This window comes from Fusarium tjaetaba, assembly GCF_013396195.1.
Source record: "Fusarium tjaetaba strain NRRL 66243 chromosome Unknown NRRL66243_c0000238, whole genome shotgun sequence".
Lineage (NCBI taxonomy): Eukaryota > Fungi > Ascomycota > Sordariomycetes > Hypocreales > Nectriaceae > Fusarium > Fusarium tjaetaba.
In genome coordinates, this window is record NW_023501434.1 from 113,262 (window position 1) to 126,126 (window position 12,865).

At 48.7% G+C, this 12,865-nt stretch overlaps 4 protein-coding genes across 4 annotated transcripts; 2 read left to right on the forward strand and 2 right to left on the reverse strand.

The window, feature by feature from the left end:
• Positions 1 to 213: 213 nt before the first annotated feature.
• On the reverse strand, positions 214 to 3,754 carry FTJAE_10221 (TRI13-cytochrome P450; the record flags this gene model as incomplete). The annotated part of the gene is made up of 5 exons (XM_037343042.1): positions 214 to 1,041; positions 1,091 to 1,244; positions 1,504 to 1,645; positions 1,980 to 2,120; positions 2,173 to 3,754. 5 exons carry the CDS (start codon positions 3,752 to 3,754, stop codon positions 214 to 216), a joined length of 2,847 nt encoding a protein of 948 aa, XP_037202679.1.
• A 567-nt stretch (positions 3,755 to 4,321) lies between these two features.
• FTJAE_10222 (phenylacetyl ligase) lies at positions 4,322 to 6,376 on the forward strand (the record flags this gene model as incomplete). Its single annotated transcript, XM_037343043.1, has 6 exons — positions 4,322 to 4,591; positions 4,639 to 5,007; positions 5,060 to 5,305; positions 5,355 to 5,517; positions 5,577 to 5,902; positions 5,951 to 6,376. The coding sequence occupies 6 exons, from the start codon at positions 4,322 to 4,324 to the stop codon at positions 6,374 to 6,376; spliced, it is 1,800 nt and encodes a 599-aa protein (XP_037202680.1).
• A 254-nt stretch (positions 6,377 to 6,630) lies between these two features.
• FTJAE_10223 (phenylalanine ammonia-lyase) lies at positions 6,631 to 8,868 on the reverse strand (the record flags this gene model as incomplete). Its single annotated transcript, XM_037343044.1, has 3 exons — positions 6,631 to 8,426; positions 8,478 to 8,584; positions 8,633 to 8,868. 3 exons carry the CDS (start codon positions 8,866 to 8,868, stop codon positions 6,631 to 6,633), a joined length of 2,139 nt encoding a protein of 712 aa, XP_037202681.1.
• Positions 8,869 to 11,256: 2,388 nt separating this feature from the next.
• FTJAE_10224 (benzoate carboxyl methyltransferase) lies at positions 11,257 to 12,475 on the forward strand (the record flags this gene model as incomplete). Its single annotated transcript, XM_037343045.1, has 3 exons — positions 11,257 to 11,371; positions 11,506 to 11,554; positions 11,608 to 12,475. The coding sequence occupies 3 exons, from the start codon at positions 11,257 to 11,259 to the stop codon at positions 12,473 to 12,475; spliced, it is 1,032 nt and encodes a 343-aa protein (XP_037202682.1).
• Positions 12,476 to 12,865: the final 390 nt, after the last annotated feature.

Sequence of the window (12,865 nt, forward strand, 5' to 3'; positions counted from 1 at the left end):
GAAACCTAGAGAGCTACAGTTGATTACAAGCGCTAAGACCACTATAGCCAGAACCTGTATTTATGAACACAGACACGGTCATAAACCCTGGCTCATCACATTCGCATGTCTCCTTACGATTGGCATGTGTATTCATCACCAGCCATTTTATGCTCTGTATTTAATTTTTTGTTCAATTTAACAATGGATGAATATGCCATTGAACTAGATCTGCTATCCCGGGCTAAAACGTCCAATTGCTCCCTCACTCCCTCCATCAAAGCCATCATGAATCAAGTCAAGATGGTTCGGCTTGCTAATTAACTTAATTCCCCTCCGTCTTTGAGCTTCAACCCGTCTCCAATCCCACTCGCCATCTTTACTGATACCAATACTCGAACCATCAGGCTCCACTGCTTCCGGGTCCCGCTCGTCAATTGCCCATCCTCCCGGTCTTGTCGGCAATAGTCCAGCCTGTTCCAACACAGTTGACGGCGGCACCGTAAGACGCTTCAACTTGAACACGTACTTGCTCAAAGCAGTAGCGTATATCTTCTTACTCAAGTCGCCCGAGTCTTTGAGCAGTGGCCTTGTGGGTGTTCTCGCAAACCGTGGATCCAGCCACTCCGTCGGAAGCGCCGTACCTTTCGACACGAAATGCGTCACGATGTATAACCACTTCCGATCCCAAGCCAAGACATAACTCCACATCTCGACCTGTTTGAAAGCTGTAATTTCACGGCGGAAACAAGTTTCAACACCACCCAGATTTATCCCGAGTCTTCCGCCCATTGGTGTACCGGTCTTTGGATCAAGAACAATTCCAAGCTTGGTGTTGTTGGATAATCGATGGAAGCCATGTCGGAAGAGGTATGCAATTAGATGCGCACGGCCAACGTCAAGGTCGGCGAAATATGTCGAGTTGGACTTGTGGAGGTAATAATCGACCTCCAGGAGGGATGTAGAAGTTGTGGCGATGATAGGCTTGAAGAGCGCTTTGGGACCTAATTGGGGTGATTTACGGAGGACTGTATGATACGAGATTGTGTACAGAACGCGCAGCTACATCTTATTAGCGCATGCCCTGGTAGCAAGATGTCTGGTGACTCACTGTCCAGACGAATGGCATCGACTTGAAGTTTGATGCGATGAATAAGACAGTGAGCAAACCCAAGATTCGCGGGCCTGGAATGCTGAACTGGAAGCGCTGTTTTGTCTCATCCGTCTTGTCAAAGGCCGCGACCAGTATCGCAAAGATCAGGACACTGAGGCCCAGTGTCTTTAACTTACTCAAGCCAAACGCCATCGTCACTCCCAAACGAGATTCGGCTTGATAATTGAGGCAAAAAGTTGTGATACAGACGTGTGAGAATGACTGAACGGAAGATTTCGTCTCATTGCAGCAACTGTCATGTTGTCTTACATGGAGGCTTTGAGGATCAGCGGCGCAATTGAGTTCCGGCTGCGGGGCATGCACTAACTATGAATTGCAATTGGGTCACTGTAACGCCTGTAGGATCTGACATCGGGATTGCAGGATCAGGATCGCTGGGGAGATTGCGATTGGTGTTGAGCTTGAAGCCGCTCCAGACCACTAACATCGAAGCAGCCAATAGGCCACGATGTTCAGCTATCAAAGCCACGAGGGGAAGGATCACAGATGACACTACGACATGAGCAAGATGCTCGCTTCAACACTGCAGCTTGAATTGTGAGATTTATATCACTATGTTTCGCCGCTCTCTTAATACATACAGCGGCCAATTTATGGTCAATCAAGATTCAATGGCCGAGTGAAGCGCTAAAGATGTCCTAAGCTCACTGAACCAGGCACCACAGTACAGTTAGTGGTTAGGCCACGCTGAAGAGTCTAACTGGAGAGCATTACTGTAACATCAGTGTTCCATATCAACACGATTGCAATTGGGATAGCCTTCAAGGCCCTTTCGTAGGATTATTCAAGCTATATACCAATTTTCTCTTCTAAACATTTGACAAACGCAAGTATATCATCTCCGGCCGATGCGCAACACCAGGGAAAGGCTTAAAGCTCGACAGCGGCTTCGGCGTCGGCTCCAAATTAAAGTGCCAAACAATAAGCGCCATCATGATCTTGACCTCCAGCGCAGCCCACTTCCGCCCTATGACCTCAATGAGTAACTATATCACAGTGATTCAATAGAGGAAACTTACCGAAACAAGCTCTAGGTCCAGCACCGAATGAATGTCGTGGTCCAGCATTGGGATTAAACGTCAATCGCCCCTCTTCATCTTCGACGAGCCATCGCTCTGGGTCAAAGTCTCTCATGCCCTTGACGTTCCACTGACCGATCTTACCAGCTGTTCCCTTTGAGCTCTCTGATCTCTTTTCTTCGTCGACGGACAGTGGAGGCATGAAACTTCCAGGGCCATTGTTCAGCATCAGAATCTCTGTATGCTTGGGAACCATGTGACCGAGAATATTAACCTCTTGCATCGTCGTGCGGATGTTGGTCTGGGTAACTGAACCACATCGCGTAGATTCCTCAATCATAGCCTCAAAGTATGGGAGGCGAGCGGACATGATCTCTGAAACAGTGGGTGCGTCGCCTCTCTCAACCGCAGCACTGCATTGTTCTCTGAGTTCATCCCGGACCTTCTTCTGGACATTCTGATGCGTAGTGAGAAACTTAAGAGTCCAGGCAGTCAGAGTGAAGATCTCGTTTCCAGCGAGCATGAAACTGAACAGCTCATCTTGAACGGTGCGGCTCATCAGCTCCGGCGTACGACCTTCCTTTCGTGCGCTGTCAATTTCTCGGGCGATGACAATGTCGACGGCACTCTTCATGTGTCGCTTCAGATTACCTTGATCCTCCCAATTGAGATCAGTCTGGTTGGAGAATTTGTTGATCGCTTGCTTGATCATGTCTTGGATGACAGCTTCTTTGAGGCTTCGGGCTGCACGTAGAGATGGCATTAGGTTGTAAGCCAACCATAAATGCAGTCCGGGTACAAGCGATTGAACACCAATGTTCATGGCGTCGTTCAGTGCAAGGCCAGCCTTGAAGACGGGAGGATCAGGTGCAACGGGGAAGTGGACTTCATGGTCCATGTCGGGTAGATTGGTGAACTCAGGCAGTGTCTCAAGAAGCTCAGTCTGCGCAGTTGTCGAACCAGAGTCAAAGCCAAATGTCGCAGCCCAGATGATCTCAAAAGCCGCCTTGCGAATATCCGTCGACACAGAAAAAGGTCTCCCTTTTGCCAATCTCTCCTTAACTCTCCAAAGATCAATCAGCTTCATAGTAGACTTCCACATCTGCGGCCCAGCAACACCGCCCAGAAACGCAGGCGACATCGTATCAGCCACCAACTTCCGATGAGCCTTCCACCGATCCCCAGTCGGCATATGGAAGTGAAACTCCGGCACAAGCGGCATGAACAAACTCCTCAGAAACCTCGAGCGATCAAACTCCTTTGGTGTGCGTCTCGACAAAATGTCAAAAGCCTCGCGGTTATCAGCGACAATGACCCAAGGCTTGCCGAGCGGGTGCACAAAGATCTGAAACACGGGCTCGTTGAGTTCCACGGCGAGGTTGGCGAGGTAGCCAAACATTTCGCCGTGCTTTTTCTTCCATTGCAGGAGTTCCCAGGCGTTGCCGAGGATCTTTTTGGCGTTGGCTTCGCGGTAGACGATGCCGGGGATGGGCTTTGGGAGGAGGGCGCGGCGGATGAGGAGGGTTGTTAGGATGAAGATTGCGATGATTATGCTGAGGGTTTGGGGTGTTGGGGAGAACATGATGGCGGTGTTTCGGGGGGAATTTAGCGAGAGTGCCACTAAGATTGTTGGAATGTAGTGGATGTAATAGTCTATATAAGCCGTGAGGCCAATTGCGTTTAGTGCTTACGAGTGCTGAGTCCAGCCCAGGATCAGAGGATTGCGGGATCGGGAATGTCGAATCACATGTAGGTTATCAACGATATAGTAAAATGGCATGTTTATTATCTCTCGATGGCCCGAGATCTTGATGATTCTCTGCAGGAAGATGCAAGTAAGATAAAGTGCGGCGAAACGTTCATAATCAGTGTTGTTGAATTGGTCAATCCACGAGTCTGGTGATCCTTCAATCCTGTAATCCTCCGACCCCGCGATCCCCAAGCTGGCAGTGACATTCTGGTTACACAAGCTCATTTCATGGTACGATGTTGTTATTATAATTGGACATGGCTCTGTTCGATGGAGTATCGGTTCTTCGGTCTTCATCTGTTATCCGACTTCATCCACTCTCCGTCTATTTAGAGGTCTCCGTTGGGTCAACATACTGTTGATACCGACACTACGGATAGCCCTGTACACTCTGTCAAGATGGTCTTTCAACCTCCCTCGTGGGTCCCTGACATCACTACCCAGATCCATCCCAATGCGAATGTCGCTGAGTGGGCACTTGAGAGCCGACGTGCGTCTGGTAGTGTTCGTGCACCTTTCATCTGCGCCTTGACGGGTAAGAAGTATACCCTCAAGGAAGTCAGAGAGAAGGTCAACGCTTTGGCGAGAGCCTTGTGTAATGAACTTGGCTGGTCGCCTAACAGAGGCACTACTGAAGAAAAGGTCATTGGCGTTTTGGCTGTCAACTCGGTAAGCATCTTAGAATCCATTGTGTGAATAATACTAATCCATCATAGCTTGACTTTCTTGTTGTCTGCTGGGCCATCCATCGCATTGGTGGTATCTGTTTACTTCTCCAACCAACTACCTCACCAGTTGAGATTTCGTCACATATGACCAAAGCCAAATGTGACATCCTCATCACATGCGAAGAGTTACTGCCCTCTTGCAAAGAGATCTTGAACCGTCTTCCCAAGGCTCCCCGACGAATGTTCTCCATCAACACCAGCAACACCCAATTGCCCAACTTTGATGGAGAGATCAAGTGCCTACCCCAGCTTTACCAGGAGGGCAGTGAGCTTCCTGAGCTTGAGCAGCTTCAGCCAAAGGATGCTCACACCACGGTTGCGTTCTACCTTACTACAAGTGGAACTTCAGGACCCCAGGTATGATAAGGACTCCCATCTGTGTTGACGTCGTTGAGGCTAATGTGATTAGAAACTTGCCATAATCACGCATGCTAACCTCATCGCTAATGTCACCCAAGCAGCTGTCTTTGAGAGCTCAGCTGGGTACAAACACCCTGACATCGGCCTTGCTGTCCTCCCGCTCAACCACGGCTATGGCCTCGTCACTACACATGCTATGTTCGTGAGAGGCGACTCGGCTGTTCTCCACCCGAACTTTAACATGCAGTTGGTACTCAAGTCGATTCAAGAGCACCGCATTTCGCGTCTATACCTTGTGAGCCAGACTGTCTCAAGGTTCTGAATGAATACTGATTGAGAAATAGGTTCCACCTGTCATTGCAGCGCTAGCAGCAAACCCCGTCCTGTTCGAGATCTTTGACCTATCGTCTGTGCAAGATGTCGTTCTTGGCGCTGCAGCATGCAGTGATAGTGTGACCAAGAAGATGAAGGCTTTGATGCCTAGCTGGAGTCTCCTGGTCGGATATGGTAAGTCAACACCGAAACTTGAGCAATATGCCTAGCTCTGACTGACACCCCTCGAATAGGCCTGACGGAGTGTGTATCCATTGTGACTTTCAGTCGTGCGGCTGATATCATGCCCGGTTCGAGCGGTTGTTTGTTCCCGTCCAACCAAGGCCGTCTCATCGACCAGGATGGAAATGAGATCACGTCCTACGACACTGCTGGAGAGTTATATCTCAAATCAGCTGCCATGATCCCAGGATACTTGGGTGAAGATGATGCAATGAGGGCCAAGTTCACCGTTGATGGGTGGCTACCCACTGGCGACATCGGTTTCTTCAGAAGAAGTCCACATGGCGATGACCATCTCTATCTGGTCGACCGACTCAAGGACATGATCAAGGTCAAAGTAAGTCTCCCCCAGTCTTTCCACAACTCATCACTAACCGTTATCCAGGGCCTTCAAGTCAACCCCGCTGAGATTGAAGAGCTACTTCGAGTACAGCCTGGCATTCTGGACGCAGCGGTCATTGGCGTCGTGGACGATGAAGCAGGTGAACGACCACTTGCCTTTGTCGTACCAACCAAGCAGGACATGACGGCTCAAGAGCAGAAGGAACTTATCCTACAGTTGGACGAAGCTATCAAGGCCCAGCTTGATGAGACCCACTGGCTACGTAAGCAGATTCGTTTCATCGAAGAGCTTCCACGTGGTCAGAGTGGTAAGGTGCTGAAGAAGATTCTAAGAGAAAAGGCAAAGCAGAAGGACCAGGCAACTATGAATGGAGCCAGTGGGACAAATGGCAGCCTCCCAGAGAAGAGGATCGAGGGGGCGAACGGGATTCATGCACAAAACGGAACAAGCGAAGCGGCACGGGTTTAAGGCATCTTTCTTTATAAGTAGTCAACTCAGTTTAACGATCAAATTGTAATTACTTCAACTGAGATCAAAACTTCGAACTTGTAGAGAATACAAACAAGGAGTGCGACGTAAGTAATCCAACACGGTGGAAGGGTGCTAGCAACAAAAAGGTATCTAGAACATGAACAGGTAAGAGAAGTTCGGATCTTCGCTCTAACCGACAGGAGCACCAGGGTAAATTTGATCCAGTGGATGAGCCCTTAGGGCACTCACACTTAGCACGTCTTGCTCCCTAGAGCGTCAACCAAGGGACCCCAGACCTGATCGTTATTCAGGGCGGTATAGATGATCGAAACCCAAGACCCTATAGTTCGTTTCTCTCGTCCATTGATCTTGGCCCCAGGACCTCTACCAGGATGCTCCACCAGGCCTTGATGAAAAGGCACACCCAGTTCTTCTCTTACAAATAAGTATAATCTCAGAGAAGCGCGGCCGAGTAACTGCTTCGTGGTAGGCTTGACAAAGAACTCGCTCCGTATCTTAATAAAGGTCAAGTGAGCCAGCTTCTCCAGATCCATTTGAAGCGGCCGTGTTGATTCAAGATGCATCTCGTGCTCCTCCAGATGATCCCAGAGTACTGATACTGTTGCTTTTGAGAGGGCCTTGCATCGATCTTCAACATCGTAGCACGCCGAGGCATTCCAGGATTTTACGATAGTCTCATGGAGGCTCTCATAGATCCCTTGCGACACTTGGTCGTCAAATACATCAAGGAACGGCTGCAATATAGAGACCAAGCTGCTTCTGAGCGATTCGAGATACGTCATGTGGAGCACTCGCAGATCCAACGCCTGACAAACAGCGAATAGATGCGCCGCACACATTTGCGTGACAACTTCAGCAGCTTGAAGAGTATATCTTCCCGAGATCAGCGCTAGAGAGTTGATCGACTGATTGTGCATCTCTGCAGACTGGACATGAGGAGTGACAGGATTTGCGAGAAAGCCAAGCTCTGACAGGTATGCAGCCATACTGATGTCGATACCCTTCATAGTGAAGGATAGACTGGGGTCGTCGGCGACGAGATTCGGAGGAAGACCTCTGTTCATGGTCGGGTTGATGAGTTCGGAGGAGAGGCTGAAGAGAAGTTTGCCCACCATCTGAAGAGCGAGGCGTGTCTTCTCCATTCCGTTGGCCACTGAGCTAGAGATGAAGTTGGCGCCGGAGTAAACCTCGCCAGAATTCACATCGATGATGGGGTTGTCGGAAGTTGAGTTGAGTTCCACAGTGATCTGAGATAGTACAGAGCAGGCATCCTCACTTTGAGGACCGAGCCACTGTGGAGCTCCTCGCAAGGCATATCTATCCTGAGCAAGACCAGGTCTGAACTTGTCCTCTTCCTTGAGGCATTGAAGGAGTGAAGATCCCTGGAGGAAGTGCCGAATAGTTGCAGAGCACTCGATCTGTCCGGGATGAGGACAAACAGAAGGAATAAAAGGATGGTAGTTCTCAGCCTTGCCGAGTAACGCCTCGCATGACATTGCTACGAGGCCCTGAGCTAACAGCAAGAGCTTGTTTGTGTCGTGAACGGCCAGACATCCCAATGCAGCTGAGGGAGCTGTGCCGTTGACCAGACCAAGACCTTCTTTGGGCCCAAGGGCAATTGGCTCTAGGCCAGCGAGCTCAAGGGCCTTATCAGCGGAGAGAACAAACGAGGTCGTTGTGCGGACGCGAATGTCGGAGTTGCCTTCGAGCAAACCGGCGATATACGATAGAGGGATCAAGTCACCAGATGCAGAGATTGACCCCCGCAGCGGAACGATAGGTGTCATGCCTTTTCGGAGTAAGAGAAGGAGGGCTTGAACGACCTCCAGACGGACACCTGAGTGGCCACGAAGCAGTGTATTGCAGCGAATCAGCATTGCTGCTCGGACCCAGGTTACAGGCATGCTGCCATTTTCGGGTTCATCATTCAAGATGCCCGCTTGGGTGAGCTGCAGTAATGCTGACTGCAGAGCGGGGAGGTCCTTTGTTCGCGTATCAGCGCTTCCGCCAAACCCTGTATTGACACCTAGCACTCAGTCAGACTCAAGTATTGAGATATTAAGGGCAGGTGATCTACCGTATACAAAGTAGCCTTTGGCGAGGTACCCTTCGAGCAGCACGACACTTTTGTCCATGGCGTCTGCAATATCGTCTCTCTTTGCCACGTAAGCATTGCAGTTATACCTGGTACGGTTGTAAGCTTAATGGACTGTAACACGGGTGGTGACTTACTTGGCGACTGCAATCACCGAAGCGACATCAAGGTCGGATCCGTCGAGAACAATAAAACCGGAGTCCTTGATACTCTGGATCTTTTTCCAGACATCGCAAGATTGGGAAGCATGAGTGGGTGAAAGGCCTGAAGGGTCAGTAGGCTTGGTACTTCTCGAGGCATCGTGCTCCTGGTCCGAGACTGCAGTCACATGGTGACCACTGCCAGAAAGATGATCAGTATCTCGAAGTGGCATTTCAGACACTTGAGCATTGGCTTTTGCTCAGTAGGATATTTGGGATTTCGATTCCTCTGCAGGAGCTGGTAACAATAAGGTATTTAAGCAGTTCACGTAGGACAATCTCTGTGTATCAAAATCGGCATCCGAACCCCCGAAGTCCCTTTTGCTCTTTATCTCCGCTGAGGTCAGATCTGTATCTGTACAAGAGGTCTCTCCAACAACTTGAGCCCGCTTACATCTGTGACAATCCGTCGTGGAGACACCGGTTGAATTGTGACTCGTTATCTGCGGCGATTCCCGCAATCTATTCCCTTTTAGACATGACAAGCCTTCTAGTGATATTTTGACTTCAGTTAGCTCAGTTGGAACATCAAAGTTCAGGGGGTTGCCGTTTTAATTATATGACTTGTATCGTAAACAGAAGGATCTCTTCTCTTGGCAAGTCTCTGTGACATGGTAGCATACGATATTGTTACTCTAGAGAAATGCTAGCCGAGACAAAACGCCAAGTTCTCGTGGCCATTTAGTTCTAAGCCACAAGTCCCGAGATAAAACACATCTAAACGCGTATATTACCCACTATCGCTGATCCCGAGCTCCCGGATCTACGGTTAGCCCTGCAATTGGATGAGAAACCGTTGGAATTAAAGTTCAGGAGGCTCCTTATCTCGGTAAGTCGTATATTAACGCCATGTCAAACTATTTTGGCTTAGTATAAACAAGACCTTGTTCACTACTCCAGATCGCAGATCTCCAGCTCGGTGTTCTCACCGTAGATGTGGCCAAGGTGATTAAGCTTTAATAGTTATTCCCGCTAACGAACTGTTCGTATATCTAATCTACACTTCTTCGCGTGTTGATGCAAGTCACTAGCAAAAACATCGGCACCTAAGCTAATAGGCGAGCCACGCATATTAGTTGACCCACAGGCACGAACCTTTCTTTCCAATGGCGCCAAGACAAAAGATTGATCTTCACTCGTGTCCAAGCTCCATTGCGCCCTGTGATCACGCCCTGTAACTTAACCACAGGACGCCGGACCAAAGCTTGAGCCCTTATCATAAGTGACAGAAATGATACCCATCAAACCCCCCTGAGTTTCTACTATCCGTCGTGGAGACACCAGTTGAATTGTGACTCGTTATCTACTACTATTAATACAACTTATTCCTTTTCTAGGCAAAGCCGGTCAAAGTTAAATCTGAGAGTGAAGTGGTAAGAGGGCCTTCCGGCTTTATATCTGTAAGATATGGCCGGTTGCAAACACGCTAGTAGAAATACTCTTTAGCTATCGGCTAAATCCCACGTGTTTATAGACCTATAGGGTCCTTCTAACTGAAAAGTGAAGCTACTTATATATCACTTAAGCATGTCAGTCGGAAGAAGGTCCTTCCGGAGCCGCAGGCGACAGATTGGGTTGTCCTTCTCTCAAGGATGTCCCCGGCAGGGTCGTCGAAAGCAAGTCGGCTGCCGGCCCCCCGGAAGGTAGCCATGAAATCGCCTCTATGAAGATGAAAGAAAACCTCCTCTTTTAGCAGAAGATTTCCTTTTTTGGCAGTCAAGATAGCTTCAATTAGAGGCACAGCAAGAAGAACGCAAGGTCAAGCTAGGCGGAGACATTTGCTTCGCCTAAGATGACAGCCTGTCAGCATCATCGTCCTGTAGCTATGAGTAGCCTTACAGTAATATTTCCACTTCACCTATTAGTTCAGTTGGAAGATCAAAGCTTCAGGGATTGCCGTTTTAGTTTTTTAACCTATATTATCAGTAGAGGGATTGCTCGTCTTGGCAAGTTCATGTAACGCGTGGACCATTGGTCAACTAAATCTTTCAATGTATTTAGAAATGCTACCCGAGACAAAACAGATCTGCCCCAGTGTTAGCTATTATCGCCGTTCCCGACCTCCCGGTTTTGTTTAAACCATATCGGTGGGATGAAGGGCTTTGATGTTTAAAGTTCAAGGGATTGCTTATTTCGGCAAGTCGTGTAACGCTATGTGAAACTATTTTAGCTCTGTAGTAAGAATACCAGTGTCGTTGCAACTTACCACGCTAGCAGTGGAGCTACCGAAACCTAGGGAAGTCATTTCTCCATCTGGCGTCAAACCTTCATTCCAATATTGTCAAGGTGAAAGAGAGATCTTCACACGTGTGGAAGCTTCATTGCGCCCTGCAGCTCACAGGGGGCAATACAACTCGAGGCGGTTATCCTGATAACAGAAATGAGCAATTCGATGCCCTTCTAAGTTTGTGCTAAGACTTACTACGCTGGCTCTGTTACATGGGAGACAAGAATCTATAAATTGGAATGTTGGGCCTGCCCATTTTATCCAACTTCTCTTCAACAATATCTTTCCATTCGGCTCGCTTTAATACTGTCAAACATTACAAATCTTGAGAACCATGAAGTCTAACGACATGTCTATGCAGGGCGGAGGGTACTATAACGACCATAGCGCCCTCCAGGGTCTCGCAATTGATAAGGCATTATCTCTGCTGGAGCCTCCTCAATTTAAAGGTCCGCCAATTTCAGTCCCTTTCAATGTTGCCTCCTCTCCGCAGCTCCTTTCCCCATTATTCTGAAACTTCTTTTGATACCTCAACTGTATTACAGCAGGTCCTTGGATAGGGTGATGCTTACGTATCGTACAGGAAAGACTATTATCCTCGCAGATTATGGGTCCTCTGAGGGCAAGAATGCGTGAGTTACTGCTTCTATATCCTCACAACTCAGATGAAGCTAAATTGCCTTAGGGTCCGGCTTTTTGTCAACTATCTTTCCAGCTTGCGCGGGATTTCGTCTGCAACCCTCGTGTTCAACGATACAGCATTCAATGACTATTCCAGCCTTTCGAAAATCATTGACACCAACTGGTCATCACTATCGCAAGATGGCCGACTATCCATCAGCCCCCTGATGGCTCCCAGGTCATTTTATGGACAAGTCCTGCCTGATGACTTTGTCGATGCAGGATTCTCTTTTACCGCCCTCCACTGGCTGCAGCACATGCCATCTTCATTTGAGCCATCAGATCTATCTAGATCCGCTCACGAAGACTTGGTGTCTTTCTTGGCAGCTCGCCATAAGGAAATTCGGCCAAACGGTGCCTTGACACTCTTCATTCCCTGCCATGCCCAGATTGGAGTTGGTCCGGGACTTGCGTGCTTGCAGGCCAGCGTTCGTAGACTCGCAAGCGCCTATCATGTCGATCCCTCATTCACACTACGATTACCTGTCTACTGGCGTACGATGGAGGAGATACTGGCTTCCATCAATGTCGAACAACATACATGGACCGTGAAATCCCATGTAACTATTCCAATGATGCACCCGTCACGGACTTCAGCCGTGTTGGATCCTGCCAATATGGAAGCCAGGGCTAGGTATGCTGCTACCATTGCCGGTTTCGTGACTGCGGCATGTGCCCGGTTCATAATGGATGACACGGGCACTTACCCCAAGAAAAGAGAGCAGAATGGGCCTGCTTTACAATCGGCAGTTGTCGCAGAGACGACTTTCCTTGAGGACTTGTTAGATTGCTTCAAGGATGAATGGCTGCGCTCATTTGTCACGGAAGAGATTGGATTAACCTATGCATTTGTGCAGCTCGAGCGACTATAGAAGAATGGATTTCATGTTGCAGGCCCTAGTTTCGAATTTTGTTACCCTAATCAATCACAGTCCTTACTCAAGTAGCCATTTATCTATTCAGTTATACGGGATATGGGACGATGATCGTGAATCTTGGCGTCACAAAAAAATGCTACTGTATCTCAAAAACCATAATCAAATGCATCCCAAAGCAAATTGAGATCTTACCTAAGCCGGGGTACTTGGCGGAAAACATTTCTCAATGCGCAAACCAGCCAGACGCAAATTGTTGAGTCTGGCGTGCGTACGTAAGTCGGTGAGGCGGACTCTGGCGAAGATGGTGGGCGGAATATGAGGGTGATTGGTGAGATGCTTGTGCATCTGGGCCTTTGAAAATGCGCAATGCGAAATTCTGTTACC